This window comes from Talpa europaea, assembly GCF_964194135.1.
Source record: "Talpa europaea genome assembly, chromosome: 3".
NCBI classification, from domain to species: domain Eukaryota; kingdom Metazoa; phylum Chordata; class Mammalia; order Eulipotyphla; family Talpidae; genus Talpa; species Talpa europaea.
Window position 1 is genome coordinate 138,614,821 of NC_140069.1, and position 24,472 is coordinate 138,639,292.

Genomic DNA, 24,472 nt, shown 5'->3' on the forward strand with positions numbered 1-24,472 from the left:
GCGAATTGCTTCATAGTGTGGTGCTTAACCCCTTGTGCCACCAAGGAGGCCCTTTTCTACATATTTTGATATCTAAAGTTCTATTTAGTTCTATCTTCAAATTTTCCACTTATTTCATTTTGTCTTTTTTCTGTATTATATCTATTTCTTCTGGATTTCTTTAATTATTTTAAACATATTGATTTAATTTCCTCTTTCAAGTTGTTTTACTCTCTCTTGTTTCTGCTGATTCTCCTTCATAATACATTACTTCCTTGTGTGAAATGATGACCTTTACATATGTGAGCTCACTTTCAGGGGATTTTTTTTCCCTGTGGGAGTCTTATGAGTCTTGGAATGTGAGTATTCCTAAAGAATATAATTACATCTTTGTACAGTAAATGAAGATGCTCAGGATTTTGTGCCGCTGGCCTCTGTGGCTATCCCCTCCGGCCTTGAATGCAGGAGGCGCTTGGGAGGTAGACTTGGGGTACGCATGCCTGATGGTGGACAACTGGAGTGTGGTGTGCATATTCATAAGGCAGAGAGTGGAGAAGAGTGGTAGAAAATGGCTATGAGAGGAAAAGCCTCGGCTGCAAGAAGAAGAGACTAGGAGATGATGCAAAAGGAAGCCCAGAGAGAGTAAAGATCCAGCAGGGGCCGGGAAGCCTGCCCTGCACCTAGATGCATTACTGTAAATGGTGCAGAAAGATCATTAAAAGTGTGAAAAAGCCATTGAGGGCTCCAGGACTTTCCTTTACCCATCTCCTGAATCAATAGAGAACCTGCCCCGTGCCTTGCTGGTGCAACCATCCACTGCTGAGCAATGCAAATATTTCATTAACAGGACTTTAATTTCTCAGCTTGAGAATCTTCTCACCACACCCATAAGTGTTGCAGTGGTGGAATTTTTAATTGTCATGAAAACCTATGTTCCAATACCTTCCACAGGTTCCTGGACAGAATATAAGGCTTCCTTGTTAATTTGCTAGGCTGTGGGTTAGCATATTATGGGCCCCAATTCACGAAAGGGAAAGTTTTTTTAAGATCCCAGTTGATCATTAAGACCTAAGTCCTTAGTCTTTGGTCCTGTATCTGGGTCTGACTCCTTATCCCATCATCCTAAGTACTGTCTTTGTGAGTACAGAGTCCATCTTGTTTCTAGAAAGTGGGGTTTCCCCTAGGTTTTGCGCTCAAGTCTGCATTTGAAGATATTATGTGTACCCAGCATTTTCACACATTAATAATGTGAACAGGGTCTGTGTCAGCTCATACTACCATGATTCTAGAAGGTGAAGTTCAAATTGGTCTAAGATGTTGAAGACACTGCTCTTCCTACTACTGTTTACTTTATTATTAAGACCAAATCACTCTTCACTTCTCCATTATTTCTTTTTAAGATTTATTTATTTATGCATAGAAGAACAGGGTGTAGGCCAGAGGTGGAAGGTGTGAGGATTCATCAGAGAAAGAGTAGGGAACAGAACAAATGGATCTACTGAAATACACTGCTGAGGGGAGCAGCGGGCGAGACAGGAGAGGTCTGCTGTGCCGTGTGGGTAGCTCCCTGGCCAGGGATCAAATTCAGGCCTTAGTGGTGATAGTTCTGAGACTTAACCTGTAGGCCACCAAGGAGGCCCCTCCATTATTTCTTATTTCCCAGAAAGTAATGACATTCCTCTTGGCCCTGTATTTGCGTCACTTTCATTTGTAACTAGTATTGCCCTTGTAGTTGGACTGCTGGTCACCAGTGATTTCGAGCCCTGAGTTGTGTGTGTAAAAAAACAAGATTCCATGAAACATGGAGAATCTACCTTAAGTTCCAGTATGGCAACTCAGTAAATTATACTACTTAATCAATCAATTAATAAATGAAGTTGAACTTGTAAGAACTTTTTCTTGTTCACGGCACTGGTGAAAATCATTGGGCCAGCAGAGGGAGCTAAAATACAAGCGATAAGACCTGGGTTTGGCCTCATTGTGTTGGACAGTGGGAGGCAAAGTGAGAAAAAGGGTGCAAACTAGCAAGAGTGACTCTTCCCTGGGCCCTCTGATAGAGAGCAAGAGTCGTGAAACTTTTCTGTAAAAAGCCGGATAGTAAATAATTTAGATTTTCTGGGCCACATGCAGCTTCTATCACACATTTTTTTTTTAAATAATAAATTTAATTTTTATATTCCCCATACAATTGCAACCCCCCCATTCTGACCCCAATCCCTCCCCTCCCGTCACACATTTTTTTTAATACAATTTTTTGACTCATGACTATAGGCTGGATTTGGTGCAGGCGCCATAGCTTAAAAAATAAAATGTTTTATTTTTAATTTTCTTTCCAAATATGGCCCTTGGTTCCCCTTCACACTTGTTTTTGTACTCTGGACAGGCTGCCACGGGGTTTGAATACCTCTTTCCGCTCAGGCATAACAAACTATGCAGATTCATGTTGTATTTTTCCTATTGCCGACCTAGAACCAGCTGTTCTCCAAGACAATGCTACCTTTCTGTGAGGACGGGTATTTTGAAAGCAAAATCTGGAATCTAGGGATGCTCACGGTTACTGGGGTATCATTGCACCAAAACTTTCCAGTAAAGTTTGCTAAGAAATACGTGTTTTAAAAATCACTTCAAACCTTTATACTTTTAATGTGAACTGTGGAATTTTTTTAAAAAGCCATTTTCAGTGCTACTGATTTTAGAATATAATTTACAGCACTGATTATATTTGGTCAAAATCCCTTCAGTGCTAATAATGAGAAAAAAGTGAATATTAAATAAAACAATGCATTGATAGGACATAGATTCTATATAACTATATAGTTGGAATAAAGTGTCTTCCTTTTTAAATTTTTCTCCTAATTTATATATTTTTTTCACTCTTCAATTGCCCTTCCTTGTCCCCTGGTTCCACAGTGAATAATTGTCTTGTCTCAGCTCTGTCTGTTAAAAAATGTTTTTGCTAGTATCTTTAAGTCATTGTTCCTTCCCCCATCTCAGAATGTTTGTTGACATCCACTAGTTTTTTTAAATTGCTTTACGGTATCCAATTGTCTCCTACGTAAATGCCCAGTTTAGTTAGCGTTCTGACTTACTTTACTGTATACAAGTCTCTAAAAATCCCTCCATTTTGTCAAGAATGACTGCATTCCATCCATTCTTGTGGCTGTAGAATACCCCAAGGTGTGATTAAACCATGTTTCCTTGGTCCAAGAGTTCTGACTCCTACTTCAGAGGACTCCACACATCACAAACACAAAAATAAATTGTAAATATATTGAAGAAAATATGGGTGTCTCCGTCACTGGGAATCCAGGACTCACTGCAGGCACAGCAGCCAGTATTCCCAAACACCCGTCTCACTACAACACTGGCCATTCTCCAGGGAAATGCTTTCCTATAACTTTTGCTCAGTACGTTCAAACAGAAGGCAAGACTTCAAAATGCAGTGCTGCACAGACACTTCATTGGCAGAACAATTTGAACAGCAGAAGTGCTTAAGGAGGAGGGACAGATTAACTTGTCAGATCTTTCTTCTTAGTATGAAGGTCATGGATTCTTGCACAAGGAATTACAGTTCTTAGTAGGTCTGAGTGAACACCCTGCCCCAGCACCCAGCAAGGTTTTTTGTTTTTTGCTTCAAAGCCAAGAACAGGCTCTCTTGGAGATAGCAAAAAATAAAAATTGAAGAACACAAACAACATGTGTTCAGTGATACCTTTTACTGGTATGTAGTGGAACTTGGCTTCACTAAAGAAGGACATCCCCACTGGGGATCCAGCGTGGCATCCTGAGATTAACCAACTAATCTGGCAAACATCCAGGGCTTGCCAGCTTGACAAGTGAAATGCTGAGCTATTCTTGGTCTGGAACTACAGGAGGCTGATCCAGAAAGAGAAATGATAGCTCTGATCCCTCTGGGCCTTCCATGAGATAAGAAGGAAGCACAAGGTCGTGATGAGATTATTGAGGGACACCCCATCTGGGGACACTGTGGGGATACAGTACATCAGAACACGTGCAAAGCCTGTCTTTGAAAGGAAAGACCAGCAGAAGTTTCCAGCTGAAAATCACAAGTTAAAACTCAGACCAATCTTTGCAAGCACCGTGCTCCTGAGACTTGAGCAGAGTTGGTGGCGGGCCATGCTGAATGACTGCGTTTGGGTGCCATGTGACCTGGGACAGCTACTCACCCACTGTCCCTTTGAAAGACCATTTCTAACCCGTCTGCTACTAGGCACTGTTTGGGACTGAACCACAACTGAATGGCACCAAGTGACTCTAAGATCGTTGATCTCAATCACATCTTGAGTGATGTCAGAAAGGGATTCAAATAAGGAAGGGGCTGGTCAATAAAATTTGCTGATGAAAGGAGGTGGTTACACTCAGGAGTTGAAAAGGCACAGAGGGTCTCATGGGATCCATCAGTGACTGACAGTCCCCTCTCCCCTGGGGTGGATACTACCTCACAAGAAAATCTAACTCTAGCTACATAGACTTGGGTCTCACTGTGTGAGTCTCTGGATTCCAGAAGTGCTGGCTGGAGTCTTGCTTAGGGGGTTGCTTCCCAAGCTGCGAAAGGTAAGATTGGAAGAGTTGGACCTCTCAATAGCAGGACCCCAATGAAAAAGTACGGCAAGGTGAACGTCAGCCAATAGGCTGAGTCACATGGGTGACTGTGCACACAGGAATACCCAGGATCATCCCATATGATTATATAGATTCTTGCGCTGTGACCAGTGGGCTAGCAGTTTGATCTGGCAATGGGTCACAGAAGGTGCTATTGAAATTTCACCTTTCAGGGCCTCCCTGGTGGCACAGTGGGTTGAGCGCAGCACTGTGATGCTGTCCACAGCCTCTGCAGCTCAGGTTTTATTCCCAGCTGTCCACGGAAAAACCCACACAGCACGGCAGACCTCTCCTGTCACACGCGCTGCTCCCCTCAGCAGTGTATTTCAGTCAGTCTGCCTGTTCTGTTCCCCACTCTGTCTCTGGTGAACCCTCTCACCCCCCTGGATCTCTGGCCTGTACCCCAGTTCTTGTATGCATAAATAAATAACTATTTTTTAAAAAAGAAATACAATATCAAGTAGTCTCATATTTCATATCACTTCTGAAAAGCAGTGAAATTATTTAAAAATTAGAATGTGTACTTGAAACAACAAAGGACTGGATTTGCAGAGCAGAAAATGCAAGATCTAGCTAAACAGGAGGGGGACAACAGTGAGTCATCCATGGAACAGTTTTTTGTTTTTTTTTTTTTTTAAGATTTATTTATTTATTTATACAAGCACTGGGTACAGTCAGAAGCATGAGAGGGTGAGAGAATTCACCAGAGCCAGAGAGAGGAGCAGTACAGGCAGAAGGACCGAGGTACACTGCTGAGGGGAGCAGCGGGCGGCAGGAGAGGTCTGCACGCCATGTGGGACCCTCCCCTGGCAGCCGGGTATCTAACTGGCACTGCAGAGACTGCGGGCAGTTTCGCAGGCCAGTGCTCAACTGCTGCACCACCATCGAGGCCCCCCATGGAGCAGTTTTAAAGGAATGGCTGAGATATTTGGGGATCAAGAAACCCTATTTTTCCCAGGTCTAGGGATTTAGTTGTGTTCCCTAACAGGAATGCTAGAAATCAAAATCAATGAATGAAAATCAAATCAATGAATTTGGCTTCATGGAATGCTGATGGCATTCGTGGGCTGGAATGGAAAATCTGGTATTTTCAGGATATATCCTACCCAGTGGAGAGGACTCAGCAACAATATATTTATTAAATCATTTGAACATACACTAAGAAAGGACACACAGGAAGCTTTAATGGTGTTACTTTTGCTGCCCAATCTCTAAAGGGTAGCAGAGAAGTCTTCAAAATTCCTCCTCCAGTAGAAGAAAGAGCATGGGATAAGAAGGGCTCCCAGTGGGGAAATACAAGATGGCAGCAGAAAGAACTGGAACCCCCAGGGCCTCACTGGTGGTGTAAGGAGTTAAGTCTCAGCACTATGAAGCTATCTGCAGCCACTGCAACAAGAGTTCAATCCCCAGCCAGGGAGCTCCCCACATGGCACAGCAGACTTCTCTTGTCACGCCCGCTGCTTCCCTCAGCAGTGTATTTCGTCAGTCTGCCTGTTCTGTTCCCCACTCTGTCTCTGGTGAATCCTCTCACTCTCCCACACCTCTGTTTCTACTCCCCATCACTTCCCCTCCAGCATCCCCAATCCCTCTCTTGCTCATCACCCTGTTTTATTTTCCCCATTGCACTTATAACTCCCTGAAGCTTTCCTTTTCCACCTACTTATTGCTGTCTCTGCTTCTTCCTCCCAGCCTGCCCAGCCATATACACACACTACGCACAAACACCGGGCATGTGAATCAACTCCACTCCGCCCCACACACCCTCGCCCTGTTACCTCTCGTATTCTCCTCTGCCATTCCTCAATGAATTCAGGAGCGCTGGTGTTCACCTGGCTGGCATTGAATGTCCACTCAGGGCACTTCCAGGAGGGAAGGTTGAGCATGGCCAGGGAGGGAGCCACAAAAGCAAATGTCCCTCCCTGCAGAATAGGCAGCCTGGAGGAAGGGAAAGGATGCAGTTACCCACGAGAGCCTTTAGCACTGGCCTATTGGTCCCCCAATAGGCGCCTCTTAATCCCCAGTCCTTACTGGGTTGAGAGGCAACACATTACCCCTGCTGTTCTTGGTATAAGAGGCTTCCTGGCAAGCTCCAACTCAGACCCACGAGCCCTGTCAAACTTTGGAGAGATGGGTGGGGGAAAGACAAACTGACCCAATCCCAGTCTTAGAGATGGGCACCCAGGAAGAGAATCAGGTGCTAGAAAACCCTCCGGAAATAGCACAGAACTCAGGAAGATGATTCGTGGTGCCATTGTCTATCCCAGTCTCAGAGAAACTTGCCCAGATCCCAGGATCAAAGCACAACTCCACATACGGAGCTGGCCCACCACACACAGCCCATATTGGGGTTATCAGACTCCTCTGTGTCTTCAGCAATGAGCAGCAATCTCACACCTCTCCCTTCAGGCTCTTTTTTTATCCCATGGACTGAACAGATCTGAGGTCAATCCTCAAGGAGTATCCCCAGCTGGCACTCCCCCCACCCCACGCTCACTCCTGATCAGCTTCTTGCTCTGGCTTCATGAGAACTTCCAACTGTGTCAGCCTGACCCGCCTTCCCTGTGAGGTAGACACAACCCATGAGTCAACCTCCAACAACGTTCTCTTCCTAGAGGTCAGAGCCATCGAGGTCACTTACTCTGCCCGCTTGGACATTAGAATTCTGGAGGGTGGACAAGACGGACTTCACTGCGTTTGTCACTGTGGTACACCCAGTTCTGGTACTTTTTCATCACTATACCAGAGGGCTGTTTTTGTTTCATTTTTTATTGAGTGAATGTTGGTTTATATCACAGTTTGTATTGTGAAAGTATAGGATCCCCTACCATAGCACCACCAAAGCACCCATCATCCACCACCACAGTCCACGGTGCTGCCCCCCACCCCAATTTTGTGCTTGTCCCTCCCCTTCTGAATGCCTCAGTTCTATAGTCAGCTTTCAAGGGCTAGTTTTTTAGTTTGGCTTTATCTAACTCTCTGTCTGGTTTCTCTATTCCACATGTAAGTGACACTGTCTGGTATCTGTCTTTCTCCTGACTTATTTCACTGTGCACAATCCTTCCAGCTCCATCCATGTTGTGGTACATGACGTGGGTTTATCTTTTTTGATTGCTGAGTAATATTCCATTTGTAAATATACCATGACTGTTTGATCCATTTGTCTATTTTGGGGCATTGGGTTGTTTCCATATATTGGCTATTGTAAATAGTGCTGCAATAGGCACAGGACTGCAGATTTCCTTTTGAATTAGTGTTCATGATATCCTGTGGTTCAATGGATTGTGAGGCATTCCCTTACAGCATTTCAGAAGCAAGGACTCCAAGACCCCTGAGTTGTAGCTGGGAGGCAGCCATCCTTGCTGCCTAGGGTATGAACCGCCAGCTCCAGCCAGGCAGGGGCTAGAGGCTGATATCAAAGCAACAGTTATTGCTCCTTATCACCCCCTTTTTATTATTTAATGTGGTTTTAATTACTAAGACCTTCCAATATCTTCTTGCAACATCAGCTAATTGAGGAAAGGCCATCATTAAATACCGGTTAAAGCAATAAGCAGCAAATAAATCTGCTTAACCTTTGATTCATAGCTCTGCTTTATCATTTTTTAGGCAGTTAACGTCTCCATGGGTGGAATCAAACTCCAGTTCATTTTGCCCCCACCCTGCTCTAGAGACATCAGCCTGCGTTCATTCCCTAATTTTATTTCCCTTTTGCTTTGCTTGTTCTATGAGCATCTACGTTCTTTGAACCTTAACTCCTGACAGGTCTGCATTTCTCACAGAGCTGAGAAGGGGCAGCCACAGCTCTTCCACTACCAGTTTTGCAGGTGAAACGCGTCACCTCGTCATCTTCTCTGCTGACATCACAGGTGCCCACTACAGTAGTGACGGGAGGCCTGGTTAGGTATTTTCTGGCTCAACTCTTGTTTTACAGATGGGAAAACTGGGCCTTAGAGAGGGCAAAGGACTTGTCCAATGTCCCAGAGCATAGAAGCCAGGACTAGAATTCAAGATCTATGGTTTGCAAGATCACAGCTTTTCCATGATGACACGAAATGTCATCTCAGGTTTAAAGAGGAAGGACAGTCTCTGCCCAGAAGAGACTGGGCCCACCTCAGGGCCGCACAACTGCCCACCTCAGGGCCGCACAACTGCCCCCTTTGAGTCCCAATATTCTCTTTCCCAGAGGCCCTGAGCCTCTTCCAGAGCCTGCTTGGTGTGCACACCCCTAGGCCTGAAGGCTGGCCCAGGGGCACTTTGAGGAGCAGCTATTTGGGGGGCAGCTGTTTGCAGAATCAATAGTATATGGTGCATGGGGTGTGAGTGGACAGAGGTGGGTGTGTAGGGTGGGGTGTCCACATTCATGCATGTGGGGCCATTTGTGATCTGGAGTCAAGCACGAGATAGGAAGAGAACACTGGCCAGGGGCTGCCCTCTGCCCCCCAACATGCTGTCAGTTCCCAAACAGCCAAACATCAAGGAGCCAGAGAGTCCTACCTTCAAACCTGGCCCTCCAGGGGGGATGATTTAAATATGAATTTTTTAAAGATTTTGTTAGTTTGCTTCTAACATTTCAATATTTGGTCGTGGAATGTGTGGGTCTCCCTTTGTACCCCTCGAAAATACGAAGGGCAGGCTGAGCAGAGGCAGGAGATGGCGAGAGGGTTCTGTAACAGTGTGCTCCCCACAGAACACGGACGTCCCATATTCCCTGGCCCAGCGAATGAAGAGTGGAGCTGAGCACCCGGGGTGAGGGGGGTCGGCTAGAAGGGAGGAGACCAGAGAGGACCTGAGGGAAGACCCGGAGAAGTGTGTGGAGCAGGGAGACAAGTACAGCAGTCGCACATGCCTCTTGGGCAGGGACTTGTACCAGGGCCTCGGGGACATGGAAGAGACAATTGAAAGAGACAGAGACATGGATGAGAGACCCGTGGGAGGCTGACAGTGGCAGCCTTTGTCTTGTCTTGGGTTTTGATGTTGCTCCTTTCCTTCCAGACTTGCTGGCCCCTTCTGTCCCTTTCCTCTGGGTCCCCAGCAGGAGGTGCCTTAAACTGCGGCAGGCTTTGGGGCCTCAGTGGTCCTGCTTTGAGCCAACCTGTTTGGCTGGGCATTTACTCACCAGAGGATGAATAACTTGGGGTGTTTATGGGGAAACTATTTTAACTATATTCCTTCTCTTCTCTCTACTGCACACTAACTGTATTAAAGTCATTTTCTGTTGAAGGTCTTATGCATTAAGTTTTGACTTTACACAGTGGATAGCGGAACCCATTTAGAGCAGGCAGGTTTGGGGGTAACAGGGTGCCCCTCATTCCGCCCGCTAACAGTTCCAGGAGTACTTGAGTCCCCAGCTCATTGTATCCCTGTGGCACAGACGTCCCTGCCTCTCTCTTGGTTTGATGTTATTAAAGAGCAGGTTTTGGCTGAAGCTTTTCCGGGTTTGTGTGCCTGGGGTGGAGAGGCCTAGCCGAGGCGCACAGCAGCGATGGAGCTGGGGTCTGAACCAGGCTTTCACTCCTGGTGCTCCTGCTCGCCTCACAGCAGCTTCCTAATCACTGCCCCCCTCCCCTGCAACCCACCCCTCAGGCCCAGCCAGCCTGCCTGACACCCAGGCAGCTGTGAGTGGGTTACCAGGGGAGGAGTCTTGCCTACCTGATTCCCAAAAACACTTGCAGGAGAGTGCAGATGCCAGAAACGAAGAAGATGGTGCCAATCAGGTAGCTCTGGGTCAGGGGGTCGTGCTGCAGACACAGGTCCTTGGCCAGGATGAGCGGCACAGCCACTAGCCCACCCAGGGCAGTGAGGAAGTGCTGCGGGCAGAGGACAGCATGAGGGGTGGGTGCCCTCTGCGGGGGGAGTGAGGGGGGTAGTGGGGGTATGTTTGCCTCTGTCCCCACAGGGGATTGGCAGTGGGATTGACCAGCCTGCCTGTTTTGCCAACATTCACCACTGCTGGATATTCTAACTCTTAAATAATCATCTATTGCTTGGATACTAAATGGAAAAAAGTGGAAATAGGGGGGCCTCCCTGGTGGCGCAGCGGTTGAGCGCTGGGTTGCGAAGCTGCCTGCGGCGCCGGTTCAATCCCCGGCTGCTCCCCGGCCACCGAGGAGGATCCCGCATGGTGCACAGACCTCTCCTGCCACCCGCTGCTCCCCTCAGCAGTGTACTTCGGTCCTTCTGCCTGCTCTGCTCCCCACTCTGGCTCTGGTGAATTCTCTCACCCTCCCGCGCTTCTGACTGTCCCCAGTGCATGTATAAACAAACAAGCAAACAAATAAATAAATAAGTAAACATGCCTCTATTAAAAAAAAAAAAAAAAGTGGAAATAGCCTTATTGCTTTCACGTCCATTCCCAAGCACACTTTTCTTGAATATATTAGTAATATTTTTTCTTTTGTGATGTGTTCATTGGTGCTCTGTGCCATTCTGGCAAACTTTTTTTCCCCTGTCATCTTATTGATTTGCCACTCGTTTACATAACTACCTAATTTGGGGAGACAACTTCACCCCTCCACTGACGCACTATGCTGCATTTTTTTTTCTCAATCTTTTATCTTGGCCTTTAATTTCTCTCAGTACAGTTATTATTTGCATATGGGTTTTTACATATATCTTTATTTATTTATTTTAATCTTACATCATTGTTCATTTTTACTTTTTTTTAAAAAGATTTATTTATACACACAAGAGCTGGGGTACAGGCAAGAGGTGTGGGGGTGAGAGGATTCACCAGAGACAGAGTGGGGAACCGAACAGGCAGACTGAAGTACACTGCTGAGGGCAGTAGCAAGTGAATCAGGAGAGGTCTGCTGTACCATGGGGGTAGCTCCCTGGCCAGCTAGGGATGGAACTCATGCTGCAGAGGCTGCAGATATCTTCATAGTTTGCATCTTAACCCCTTGCATGACCAGGGAGGCCCCATTGTTCATTTTTAAACAGTGTTTGTTTTCTTTTCTCAGGTGTAGTACCAATAGAGTTTCCACCACCATTCCCCCGGGCACCATCACCACAATCCTCTGTGCTCCTCCCTCCCTCCTTCTAATTCCTCTCCCTCCCCTGCAGGATGTCTCTGGTTTATAGTTGTCTGTTTTTGTTTTTTGTTTTGTATTGTTATTATTTTCCCCCCCTGATGCCTTATTTGTTTCCTCTATATTCCTCCTATAAGTGAAACCATCTGATATTTTCCTTTTTCCTTCTGACTTATTTCACTGAGCATAATTCCTTCTAACTCCATCCATGTTGCTGCGACTGGCATGAGTTTATCTTTTTTGATTGCTGATTAGTGGTATATCTGCTGCGTGGTTTTGAGTCCCTGAGAGTTGCCAGGACTGGCCCCAACTCCTCTGTGGTCATGAGCCTCCACTCCACGAGGGGCTCCTCTCAGGGATTTTTTGTGATGTTATCTTGTCAAATTTTATACGGATTTTAATGGGTGTGAGTTTTCGGATGGTGATCCTTGCATCTGGCAGAGTGATCAATACCAGAAAACTGGTATTGGCCTGGGTAGTAGGTGTAAAAGAGGAGCAGGGTCATGGGCACAAAGAAATCTCCTCCAGCAAACTCAGGAATTTGAACTTCCTGCCGTGCGATGGGTGCCCGAGTGTATGGTGGGGTCCACAGTGATTCCCCCAAAGGCTGGCTCCTCGGAATAGTGTCTCTTAATGTCTGGCGTCCGCCTCTACTCCAGGCTATTATTAAGCCCAAGATGCAGCACTGGACACTGGCTGGAGTTGATATGGGGCCCAGGCTGGGAGTTGTTCTATTTTTTTTTCTAGCACAGAGTCATCCTTGGTACTTTCTCCTTCAAATTTGTTCGAAGTTTCTTTGCTTTAGTTTTAGCCCTGGGGTGGGGGCATGGCGGGTTTTGAGTACCCCAGCCCTGGCTTCTAGTTGTAACCTCCTTTATAAGGAAAGGCAGGTCCTCTGATACAATTCAGGCTCCAGCCTGTATTTCTCACTCTGTGACCCACCCCTGCAGCTTCCAAAGAGGCAGCCTCTGTCCTGGGTGCCTGCCCGTGCACCCCCTTATCCAGTGCTGAGCTGGGTCTCAGCAGCCTGAACGTTGGCATGTGCCCGAGTCAGTAGGTGGCACAGCAGCCATTCCTCCTCTCGTGGGTTGTTCTGTCCTGTTATCACTCTAAACAACATTTTCTTGAAGTTTTCCTACCCCTTCTGCTGGACTCGTGCTCCCAGTGGGTGCTCCCTGGGGGTTATTCTCTTTGGGGCACAGCAGTTCATTGTAAGCATCAGGAGAACCACCATCTTCTCTCGGCCGCCATCTTCACTCGGCCGCCATCTTGTCAGACCTCCTTACACCATCATTTGTTACCACGCCTTCATTTTCCAGCGTGCCTATTCCAGGTCAGGATGAAAGGTGGCTGGAGCTTTTCCTGGCAGCTCAAGGCACAAGGTGGGACCCAACCCTGCACAAGATGGCATTCTATCACAGGGCACATCGCACGCGTGCAAGCGTGTGCACACACACACTCACTCCGACATGGACAGTCGAGATAGGCCGTGAACCCAATGTGCCTGACTTTGGGATGTGGAAAGAAACAGAGCACCCCAGTACCACATCCGTGGGAGAAGGAGCAAATGCCACACAGACAGTGGCCCTGCCAGGAATCCATTTTTATTTTCTCATCGAAAATAAAGCACAAAGGGAATGACAGAATTCCAGGAGCTACTGTAGATAGACAGAAGATGACAGCTTGATTAGATAGACAGAAAGGGAGAGAGAAATGGGGGCAAATGGCCCATAGAGGGAGGGGCTGCTATCCCATACACTCTAGTCCAAAACTGAGAGGTTGGGCGGGTCTAGATGGGCATTCATCAGAAACATCCAGTTTCATTCTGAGCCCATTGTCTGACGTGACTCCAGTCCCACTGAGCCAAATATTTAAGGACAGCGGCATACAAAGGCCATCTGCTTCTCCCCTCTGCCCCCATCAGGCAGCTCTCTGGTATCTAAGGTCTCTGCCAGCATGTCACTGGTGCCTTCCAGGTGCTTCTAGGATCGCCCCCATTTGCCATCAGCTGGAGCAACCATACATCCCTGCAGGTTCGCCCAGAGTCCAGTGACCAGCTTCTTGCTAAGCACTGTTGCCTAAGTCAGGCCAGAATGCCTTGGTTTACAAAAGTTAGCTGCTGGGTCAGCTAAGACAGTAAGAAAAGAATAAATGAATGAACAGAGCCCCTGCTGTTGTTAATGTTAGTGACATTAAGGTGTCCTTATGGTGGAATTAGGCCACAGGACCCTGCAATACCTGATTCCTTTGTCAGCCCAACCAGTCCTCTTCCTGCTAACGCTGAGCGCCATCTACAAACAAATGAGGCCAAATAAAGGGATCACTTGTTCTTACTTACTTGGGGTTTGATTCCAAACCTCTTTGTGAACTAAACTCTATACCTAAGGGAAGGATAGGTTTTTGTTTTCTTTTTTTGTCTTCAGACAATTAAACCCCCAAAATATCCATTTCCTGAAAAGATCTGCATTTTATACACACACACACACACACACACACACACACACACACACACACCAGGAGAAGTGAGTCTCAGGATTTACTGTTCCATAGGACGGAGGACCACACCCTCTCCTGTCATGCCACAAGGCGAGAGCTAGAAAGCACCCTTGGCCACCACTGAGGTCAGTCCTGGGCCCCCGGGGCCAGTACGCCTGGGGAGAGCGCGCCCACGTCTCTCAGCCACGCGGGTGGAATGAAGACGAGGGAGGGCAATGAAATGGCCAGGTTCTTCTTAAAGGGGGAAGCTCCAGCTCCTCTTCCTGGGTCAGGCTGTCCACAATCTCAGTTAACTCCTCAGCGAATAATTGGAATAATCCCAACACTCAGAACTGACTATCAGGACTGCTCTTTGGCAGTAAGGGTGGGGCGATGTGTGTTGGAGGCAGGGAGACTGAACTTTTTGTCCATTCTTTGGCTAACCCAACAAGTTTTATTGGCAAAGGATGGTCAACAGGCAATTGCTCCCTCTTTGAGAAGAGGGTATGAGAGGGTTTTCAGAGAAGAAAGGCCTGTGTTTTTATAGAGCACTTGGGCACTGGCCATTGGCCCTGGATCCTCTCAGAACAAATGACCTGGGAAGGTCAGCCCCTCAGAGCCTCCTAGAAAAGCTTTTTGGACCTGCCACCAGCTAGTTTGAAACCACCCACTAACTTCTCCAAGCCCAGGGGCCTCTGGTGCTTTATCTCCCATCTGATATCATCTCCAGCATGTCTAGCAATCCTACTAACTCGATACTTATCAGACAGGCTAGCCCCTCCTATGATCAAACAAAGCTCTAGAGAACAGTAAACCCTCTGGATTTAGGTGGAAGATGAATAAGAAAGTGAAACTGTAGCTGGCAGCACTTGCTCCAAGGAAGCAGAGTCGACCAGATATCTCTCTGGCCCCCCAGGGTTATTAGAAAAGAGATGTCACCCAAGTGAACTGGACCTTTGGCCAGCCCAGTGACTCCACCCAAGAAATCAATAGCCTGGAAGTGACATCAGCAAAGTGGGAATCTCTATTGCTTGTGTCCCCCAAGAAAGGTCAATTAAAACAACTCTCTGCGCAGGAAAATACCTTCACACAGGCCTGGCATCTGTCTGCATGCTCCCGGGACCAGCATCCCTGGTGCCAAGCTCCTATTGGGGGCCATTGAATCCAGACTCCTGCCTACTCCATCCGGCCTACTCCAGGGCATCAGGTGGCTCCCAGTCCATAGGCAGCTTCCCCAACAGAGCAACCTCCCTGTGGCTCCTGCAAACCCAGGCCCCTGCCTACCCTGACACTTGCTGGCTGCTGTGGTCCCAGCTGGCACCTTTGGCACCAGGTTCCCAGCAAACTTCCTTAAACCCACATCCCATGGATATCTTGTTCTGGGTTTTGCTGATGTGTTTGTTCATTGTATAGTTTGATTTTACTCTAGTTGACCTTTAAACAAGATGGGTCTGAACTGTACCAGTCCATTTCTACAAGAGTTTTTTTCTATCTTCATTTCTGCAATCACAGAGTCAACCAACAACCAACCAACCAACCAACTACCCACAGGTATGAGTTGGCTGAAGGTTTCCATGCTGAACCCGTGGATATGAAGAGCTGACTATAAGGTACTTGAGCACCATGGGTCTTACTATCATGGCTGGGGAAAGAGAGAAGGTAAAGGAGAATTGTTCTGAAACCAATCTCCAGTGGATACCAAGGAACCCAAGGGAAGACTTTAGTTTTAGGGAGTCAAGTGTTATACTAAGGTTTTCAAAGGCAGAGTTAGTCAGGAGTCAGCTGTGTTATCCATAATGTCACCAGGATATCTTTATATTGTCTCCACACATCTTCCCAGCATAACTATAGAGAAATTCTCAAGCACTGGGGATGGGATTAAAGGGCCTGCGTGTTTTATGTGTCGACAGTTATTACCATATCATCATCCAGAAAGGCTGTACCTGATTCATATTCTAACAAAGTGTTTGAGAGTGATTGTTTCCCCAAATTTACCAAGTTCATCAAACTTTTTAGTTGTTGCCAGTCAAATAATAATAGTGAGTTCTTAATAAAAAATGGCCCAGTCAGTGCCTTTGATGCGACCTATCAGCTCAGCATGAAGGAGAATCCTCTGTAACTCCCCATTCCAACTCCCACACTCCTGGAGAGAGAGACTGGAGGAGCCTGGAGCTCCCCTGGGCATCAATAACGTGGAAGACAAGACCAGCACTGAAGCTGTGGGTCTGGAGCACTTTAACCTGCATGTGTGTTGATGTCGTTTTAGACCCTATGGCATTACCTGGATGCCCAAGAAGATGCAGAGATACCAGGGTGGGTTATCTAGGATGCCGTAGGCCAGATGGTCGCTGCTGTGACTTTCATGCTGCCCATCCATCTTCCTGCCTTGGCCATTCTCCTGGGGGCCGAGAGCACCATCAAGATTCTGCTGGGAACAAGAGAAAGAAGGACACGTCTGGACATTTACAAATGAGTCAGATGGACTTCCAGATTACAGCCAGACAGATGGATGGCAGACATCTCAGCGGCAAAAGGCAATGGGACCAGGATAACTGCCGGTCAACTAGAGACTGTCCATAGTATACATCTGCAGCAGGGTTTCCGAATGAAGTTGAGCCATCCCAGGGGAGTGAGTACCTTGCCCAAACCCTGGCAGAGAAGCATCTTTGTGGGGGAGCAGAAGGGAATGAGGTCCAAGGTCAGCTGCCCTACTATGTGCTGCCATGGCCCCAGATGTGTTTACATCTGCAGGACACTCATCACAGCAGGTTTATTATAGCCAGTGGTTTTCTCTCCTCCTGGGTTGTTCCTTGCTGGAATGCATCTCATGTGTTTATTCTTCTTCCTAGTTCAGCTTCTAGAACAGTCCCCACACTCAGCATAGATAGAAAAAAATGGATGAGTGAGTGGCTGTAACTGAGGGAGGACATGAAGATGCTTGGTACAGGGAGAGCAAGGGGAAGACTGGGGTCTGGGTAGAGGGAAATGGATCCCTTGCCCCCCCCTGACACCACTGATACCCCACACAGCCTTCTCTTTCCCCAGCTGACCCTCAGGTTCATTTCTTAATGTTACAGGGCACCCCCAATGTAAAGTGGGTTGGTCTGAGTGTGGGTCCTCACCCACATGCTTAAGAGGGACTTACAATGAGACTCAACCGCAGGTAACACAAAAAGGTAATAAAGCATTTATTTACAAAAAGGAGAAATGAAGAGAGGAATAACCCAGGGAGAAAGAGAGAGATAAATTGGTGAATGTGTCCCTCCAGTTCCACTGAGCTGGACCCCAAGATCACACTGAAGACTGGTGAAAAACCAAGGCCCCCCCAAGCCCCACATGTCTGGTTATACACCAAGCCTGGCTGCTTAACCCCACCCTCAGTTCCCAGCATGCTCCCTTCAGGGTGATGACATTATGGGATTTGTAGTCCTTGGATCTCTTTGGTCTGGGGTTGGGGTGGGGTCCATGAAACCTGAGTTGTTCAGGCCTTCCCCGGCCCCCCACCACTAACACACCCACTCAGCTGGCCCTACCCAATGGGATTGTTCAGATCCCTCCAAAGGTGGTCCCCCTGTGCAGCCCTGGTGCCTTTGCTGGCTCTGTGCTCCCCCACCTTACCCCCCAGCTGGGAAGCCTTCAGGAGTCCATCATCCCCCATCTGTGTGTCTTCCTCTCTCCCAGCACATTTGGCCTCTGGGTAACTTACCATTTCCTGCCTTATATCAGGAATGGTTTCTGTTCACCTGTCGGTGCATAAGAGCCTGGGGCATACTCTTTGGTAAGTGTTAGCCTTCTCTCTTTTCTTCCTGCGCTTTTCATGCATAGAGCATAGCCTCAGTCAAAGAAATCATTATAATGCTAAGAAACCCAGAAAACAAACTTTCAGAGTCCACAGAGATCTGATAGCGGAAATAAAGCAAAGAGGATCCCTAGTTCCTCATTCCTTTGTAATTTACTCACAGTTTGGCCCTGGGAGCAACCTCTGCCCCTGGCAGTGAGATCCAGACCTTCAGGACACCTGACGCCCCCCCCCCCAGCCATTCCATGTCCTCTCCACACGCCCACCCCATCCTTAGCACTGATATCAGGACACCTGAGCAATCCTGGAAATGTGCTCTGTGCTCCCCACCACTCAGGCCTCCTCCTCCTGCCTGCCAGTGGTCCGTCCGCCCACCTCCTTTTCTCTCTCTTCTACCAGCACTTACCAAGGGGTCAGAGCACTCACAGCTGATGGTGGCAGGGTTCATGGCAGCTCGGGGCCCCCCTCAGGAGCGAAGAGAAGCAAAGGCACTCTTTGACGAACTTCTCAAGCAATAATGACAGAGAGGGAGAGGAGAGAGAGGGATTGGAGGGTGGGGCTTCCAAGCCCCACCTCACCTCCTATAAAAACTCCAGCTCTCAGGGCACAAGTACAGCTTCGATTTGTGCAACTTGGATTTGAAAAGATTGGGTAACTCAAAGACTGGGGGGTGGGGCAGGAGATGACAGGTGAAGGTGAGCCTCTGGGCTGAATGGAGAGATATTTCAGTTTGCTCCAGCTGATTCAAATGGCCCCTCGAGAGGGAATGGAAAGCAATGCAAAAGTAAGCCAACAAGCAGGGGCCTGAGCTGCGGTACTGAGGTAACTGACGAGGAAAAGTAACTGCTGTTGACCTGGGAGCAGCCACTGAGGCTCCCAGGTGGAGCAGAGGCTTCTGGTGAGACCCACAGAAAACCTGATTCTAATCATGCTGTAACAGGGTGGTCCCCAGGAAAGGGGGAGTTTCCAGGTTTCCTGCCCCACCCAAGGGAGGGTGGAGCTGAGCAGAGAGAGAAGCTGCAGAGGAGACTGAGGAAGGAAGGAAGCAGGATGGAGCCAGAAGGAGACCTGGAGGAGGCGCATGGAGCAGAGAGACACGTGAAGATACTGCGCTTGCCTTTTGGTCGTGGACGGGGTGACACAGATGTGGGTGAGAGACCCGTGGGAGGTGACAATGGTGGTTTTTGTCTTGATTTTGATTTTGCTCTTTTCCTTCCAGACTTGTCTGGTTGTTTCTGATCCTTTTCTGTGGGTCCCCACTGGAAGATGCTTTACACTTGTGGCAGGCTTTGGGGCCTTGCTCTGGGCCATCCTGCTTGGGTGGACTTTTACCCACAAGGGGACGGGGAACTTTGGGTGCTTGATTTAGAAACTAGATTCTTGGCCTTTCCTGTATTGTCTCCTAATTGCACTAAAGTTCCTTCCCATTAAAGTCTCATATGTTTTGTGTTGATGTGGCGGATGGCAGACCCTATTGAGAGCAGGCGGGTTTGCGGGGTCTGAGCTGCCCCTCTCCCTGCCCTGTAAAAATGCTTGTTCTCCCTAACAGCCCACCGTTGTTTTTTTTTTTTAATTTTATTTTTATATTCCCCATACAATTACAACCCCCTTATTTTGACCCCAACCCCTCCTTTCCCCGCCCCCCACACCCCATAGAGTGTCTCTGGTTCATAGTTGTTTGTTGATTTTGATATTTTCTTTCTTATAGTTATTCTTTTTCCTGGTCCCTTATTTAAGTTTTCTAGATTCCTGCTATGAGTGAGACCATCCAGTATTTTTCTTTTTCTTTCTGGCTTATTTTGCTGAGCATGATCCCTTCCAGCGCCATCCATGTTGCTGCAAATTGCATGTGTTAATCTTTTTTGAATGCTGAGTAATATTCCATGGTGTATATGTACCACATCTTCTTGATCCAGTCATCTATTTTTGGGCATTTAGGTTAACAGCCCACCTTCAGGGACATCCAGGAGGGCACGGTCTTGCTTTGCTTATTCTGCACAAGGTACTTGAAAGTCCTTCCTCAAAAACGCTGTGTAAGCTCCACTTCATGAAGTCTGAAGCAAGTCAGGTTCCAACTACCTATGGTGGTAGAATATTCTGGAATGGGTGAGATGGGCACCCAAGTTTCAGGAAATACGTGGCAGGATGCACATAGGTGTCATTGGGAGCTGGTTTGGGAGAGCCCTGAGAAACACAGCAGTGAGATGTTGGGCCAGAGAGGGAAAAACCTGATTTGGGCTGTGCCAGAAAAGCCAATGGCACTAAGTAACCAGACTTTACTGGATATGAACTTGTCGCTCTGCTGCAAGCGTTTTGTATTCTGAATGGGCACAACACTGGAGCATTTGCATCCTTGTTTTATATTAGGAAACTCTGGCATTGATGGGTTCAACACTTCACCCAAGGGTCATAGCACATACAGGAGCAGAGATTCAAAACATGGGGGGGTCTTGTTCCACAGCCCTCAGGAGACATGCACCCCTGCTGGGTTTGACAACAGCAAGGATGAGGCTCTGGGGGAGGTAACGCTCTGGGGGAGTGTGGCCATGAGGGGCATTCATTAGCAGAAATGTGGATCCTTTAAACTTGGACCCCAAGTCCTGGCCCTTATCAAAGTGTCTGTGCCTCTCCTATCCTTTAAGTGGAGGACAAGGAGTAAGAGGATATTGTTCTTGATTTACATACAAAGTCATATCAAGTTATATTAGCAACTTCAGAGAGAACTTTAGCTTTGGGGTGAGTTTTCAAGCATGGGTATTAATGAATATTCCTCCCTTCCTTCCAGTCACCCACCCTTCAGCACATTATAGAGCACTTAGCATTATCTGGTATGTTCTAGGCATCGTACTAGGTGATGAGAGAATCCTACACCCAGGTCCCTTGCCCTCATGGAACGCCCTCTCGTGTGGGAGACAGACATTAGTTCAAGACTCACACAGTTCAACATAAAGTCTCACCATGGTCAAGTGCTATGGGGGAGAGATGAATAGGAACATGAGATTTTAGTATAAGAAAATTTAACTAGTTAAGGCAGTCAGAGAAAATAACAACTGATTTGATATGTTTTGACTCATTTAGAGTGTTTCAGGCAGGAGAAATAATTTGTGCAAAGGCCCTGGGGCAGGAACACTTGGAGAACTAAAAGAAGATAGGAATGAGGAGAAACATGAGGCAGGAGAGGCAAGTGGAGTCAGGAGAAGTAGGCAGGAAGGGCCCAGACATGGAAGGCCTTGTGGGTCCTATTCCTTATCTACAGAGGAATGGGAAGCCATTGATATGTTTTAAATCGGGAAGCGACATGAGCAGCTTTATTGTCTGTGGAGAAGAGACTGGAAGGGGAAGAGTGGATGTGGAGAGAACCAGGGCTCTCACAGGGTCCCCGTGATAAAATACTCTGGCTCAGTGAAGGTGACAGAACTGACTGGAATGAAGAGATAGGAGGGGAAGTCAACAGAACTTAGTGATGGACTCAGCTCGGGTGTCTCGCAAGTAGGGACCCAAGAGACTAAAGATCATGTCCTCACTTCCTCCTCCCTCTAATTTCCTACAGGTGCTCCCCACAGGCTAAACCCCAGGGGAGCCAGAGAATACACAGGCACCTATGAGGTAGCCCACGTCAGCTGGCCTCCCCAGGCCACGCACAGGATGGAGATGGGTAAAAGGAGGGTCTTAAGAGGCAACAGAAATATCCAGCACAATATCCTGACTCAGATAGAAAGGGTCAGTAGGTCCTCCCTGGAGACCTAGGGGTTACGTCTCTGTACTATCACCACTATAGCATGAGTTCGATCCCCAGCCAAGGAACTACCCATATGGCAGCAGACCTCTCCTGTCTCCCTGCTGCTCCCCTCAGCAGTGTCTTTCAGTCAGTCTGCCTGTTCTGCGCCCCACTCTGTCTCTGGTGAATCCTCTCACCAACACCCCCCACACCTCTGGCCTGAACTCCAGTTCTTCTACACAAGAAAATAAAAAGGGTCAGTAACAGGAGGTGTAGGGTGGGTGTTTATGAACAGCCTGCTCTTGTCTTCAAGGGACACCCAAGTCCTGGAAGAACATCCATATTCGGTTCCAGGCCGTGTGGTGGCTGTGTGTCATGGGCACGGCCCGTGGATGTAAAGCCACAGAAGTGCTTCCCAGACCCCAGAGGTGGAGTCTGCGCAAAGACACAGGGTGAAGGGCAAGACTGGATGCGAGCCCAGGTCGTGCCACCCACAGCTCCCCACCCCCCACCCCCAGCTCCTCTCAGCACTGACAGAGGGAGCACAGTCAGGGGAGGGAGGGAGGGCGGGCGGGGGCAGAAACGGGAGCAGGCTTCAAGCTCCTTGGGTGTGAAAGGACAGTGGACATCTGAGCGGACACTCAGCAGCTGGACACCCGGGCGTGGAGCCCCTAGAGAAACACTGCTATGCGCTGCTGTCTTGGGGCGCCCGACCTGGATGTGGTGAGGGCAACACCACGTCCCAGCAGAATCCAGCTCTGGGGTCAGGTGTCCACATGGAGGCCAAGGGCCCATTCCAGGAAGGACCGTCCCACCATTTCCTTTGGCCTGTGTTCCTTTTCCTCCCCACTTGCTCAACTCCCTGCCGTCCGGCCCCCCACGCTGTGCCCGTTCCCACCGCTGCGTGCCCGGAAGGCTGTGCCTTCCCTCCCTTCAGCTGAAACCTCACAGCAAGCGGCGCACACCCACAGGGACACATCCAGAACGCGCCATCACAAAGCTCACACGGGCCAAAGGAAAATCAGAAGGACTGATGTGAGGCAGACGTGATCTTGGGCACAAAAGTATAAATCCCACACGGTTTTCCAAAGAAATGTCATCTGACCTGAGAGCACAGGCACCAGCGAGAATAAAGATTTATTCTATCCATGCAAGAACCAGGGTACAGGCCAGATGCGAGGGAAGATGAGAGGATCCACCAGAGACAGAGCGGGGAGCAGAACAGGCAGACTGACGAAATACACTGCTGAGGGAAGCAGCGGTCGAGACAGGAGAGGTCTGCAGCGCCATGTGGGACCCTCGCCGCTGGCCAGGATCGAACCCGCGCTGCAGAGGCTGCGGACAGCTTCACAGCGTGGCGCTCAACCGCCTGCGCCACCAGGGAGGCCCGAAAAGTGAGTTTTCCTGAATGTCTGACGTGATGTCTACTCCAGAGAGCTGCTCCCCGGCCGGGACTTAGCTCCGCGGCCACCAACCCCCGGGCTCATCTGAACAGAGCTGATGCGAATGGGAAACGTGCCAGCTTTTCATCAGCACCGCAGATTTCTTAATTAACTGGCTGGTACTGTTGCTGCTTTGGAAGGGAGCCCCACTACCACTATTTTTAGGGGTTGGTCCTAGGGACCCATCTGTCCCTCCGCCAGTCTGTCTTCATGCAAGACTTGAATGTGGGCGCCGAGGATCACACAGGAAAGGAACACTGTGGTGCACCCAGGAGGCGCTCACCCCACTGCTTTAGGGCTCCCTGGCCCCATGTTCTTTTCTACCACTTCTACCCCAGGGTTTCCAGGGCTGCTTCTGGCCGAAATGAGTCCATCAATCAGCACATGGCCCTGGAAGCCAGCTGGGGAGACGGGCTTTGTAGCCTGGACTAAGGAGGCCAGAGCAAGATAAGTCACAAGGCTTGGGAGCCCCCCACGAGGCCTGGGAGCTCCACAGGCAAGAGGGTGCAGGGACACCCAGTGACGGTGAGTCAGAGAACGAAGTCCTGGGGTGGCTGGTAACTTCGCCATCTACCCCGGTCACTCACAGCCCCCACCATCGTCCAGCCACGGCCACAGAGGTTATATAACTGAGTGGGAATGTATTAGAACAGCTGGAATTTCCAAAATCCCTTGAAAACCCCTGTTTTATAGATGAGGAAACTGTGGTCCAGAAAAGCAAAATGACTTATAACTTATTCAGCATCACACAGATCTAGCTTCCAGGTTCTCCAGCAGCCAGTTAGCATGAGTCAACTCTGAGGCCCCCACAGCTGACGTGTAGAGTTTCAGCTCTGATTGCGAGTCCAGACGATCCTCCTCATCTACAGAGAGGGGAGAACCTTTACGTGGCTGAAGGATTCTCTAAAGACACAAATGTCGCCCCGCGCCGCGAAGGGAGCCATTTTTACGTCATTGGTCGTTCCACATCATTGGTCATTCCACAAGAAGCGTCAATAACCACACAAGAGTATTTAGTTCAAGTGCCCCACATTTAGACTGGAAAAGACTGAGTGTGTAAGGGGCATGGGAGGCTTCAAGAAAGATAGTGACAACCGGTGGTAAAGTAAGACTGGGCTGGAATTGAAATTAAAAGAATGAAGAGGCTGACAATAAAAAACATGAAGTGACAGGATTAATATTTGAAAGGCTATTGTTATTTGCAAAGGAGGTGAGGAATCTCTTACTTTAAAAAAAATTAGTCTCCACTGACTACTTCCATTTCTTCATCTCCCACTTCCTAACCACTACAGTCACGCTTCTGCTTCCTCCTGGAAACTGTCAGCCATGACCCCCAAATTTCCATATCTATTCTTTGCTGTCCTCATCCTAACCTGGGCGCCACCGCATTTATCAGAGTTGACCAGGA

At 48.3% G+C, this 24,472-nt stretch overlaps 1 protein-coding gene across 1 annotated transcript in view; it reads right to left on the reverse strand.

The window, feature by feature from the left end:
- Positions 1-16,491, reverse strand: part of LOC311168947 (solute carrier family 23 member 1-like) — a gene marked incomplete at its 3' end in the record, with an annotated part of 30,632 nt that extends 14,141 nt beyond the window's left edge. The window contains exons 1-3 of the mRNA XM_084230654.1: positions 16,387-16,491; positions 10,252-10,409; positions 6,378-6,537 (exon numbers count right to left, since the gene is read on the reverse strand). Coding sequence (XP_084086780.1) covers positions 6,378-6,537; positions 10,252-10,409; positions 16,387-16,482 — 414 coding nt within the window. The 5' untranslated portion in view covers positions 16,483-16,491. The remainder of the gene's footprint in view (positions 1-6,377; positions 6,538-10,251; positions 10,410-16,386) is intronic.
- Between the last annotated feature and the right edge of the window lie 7,981 nt (positions 16,492-24,472).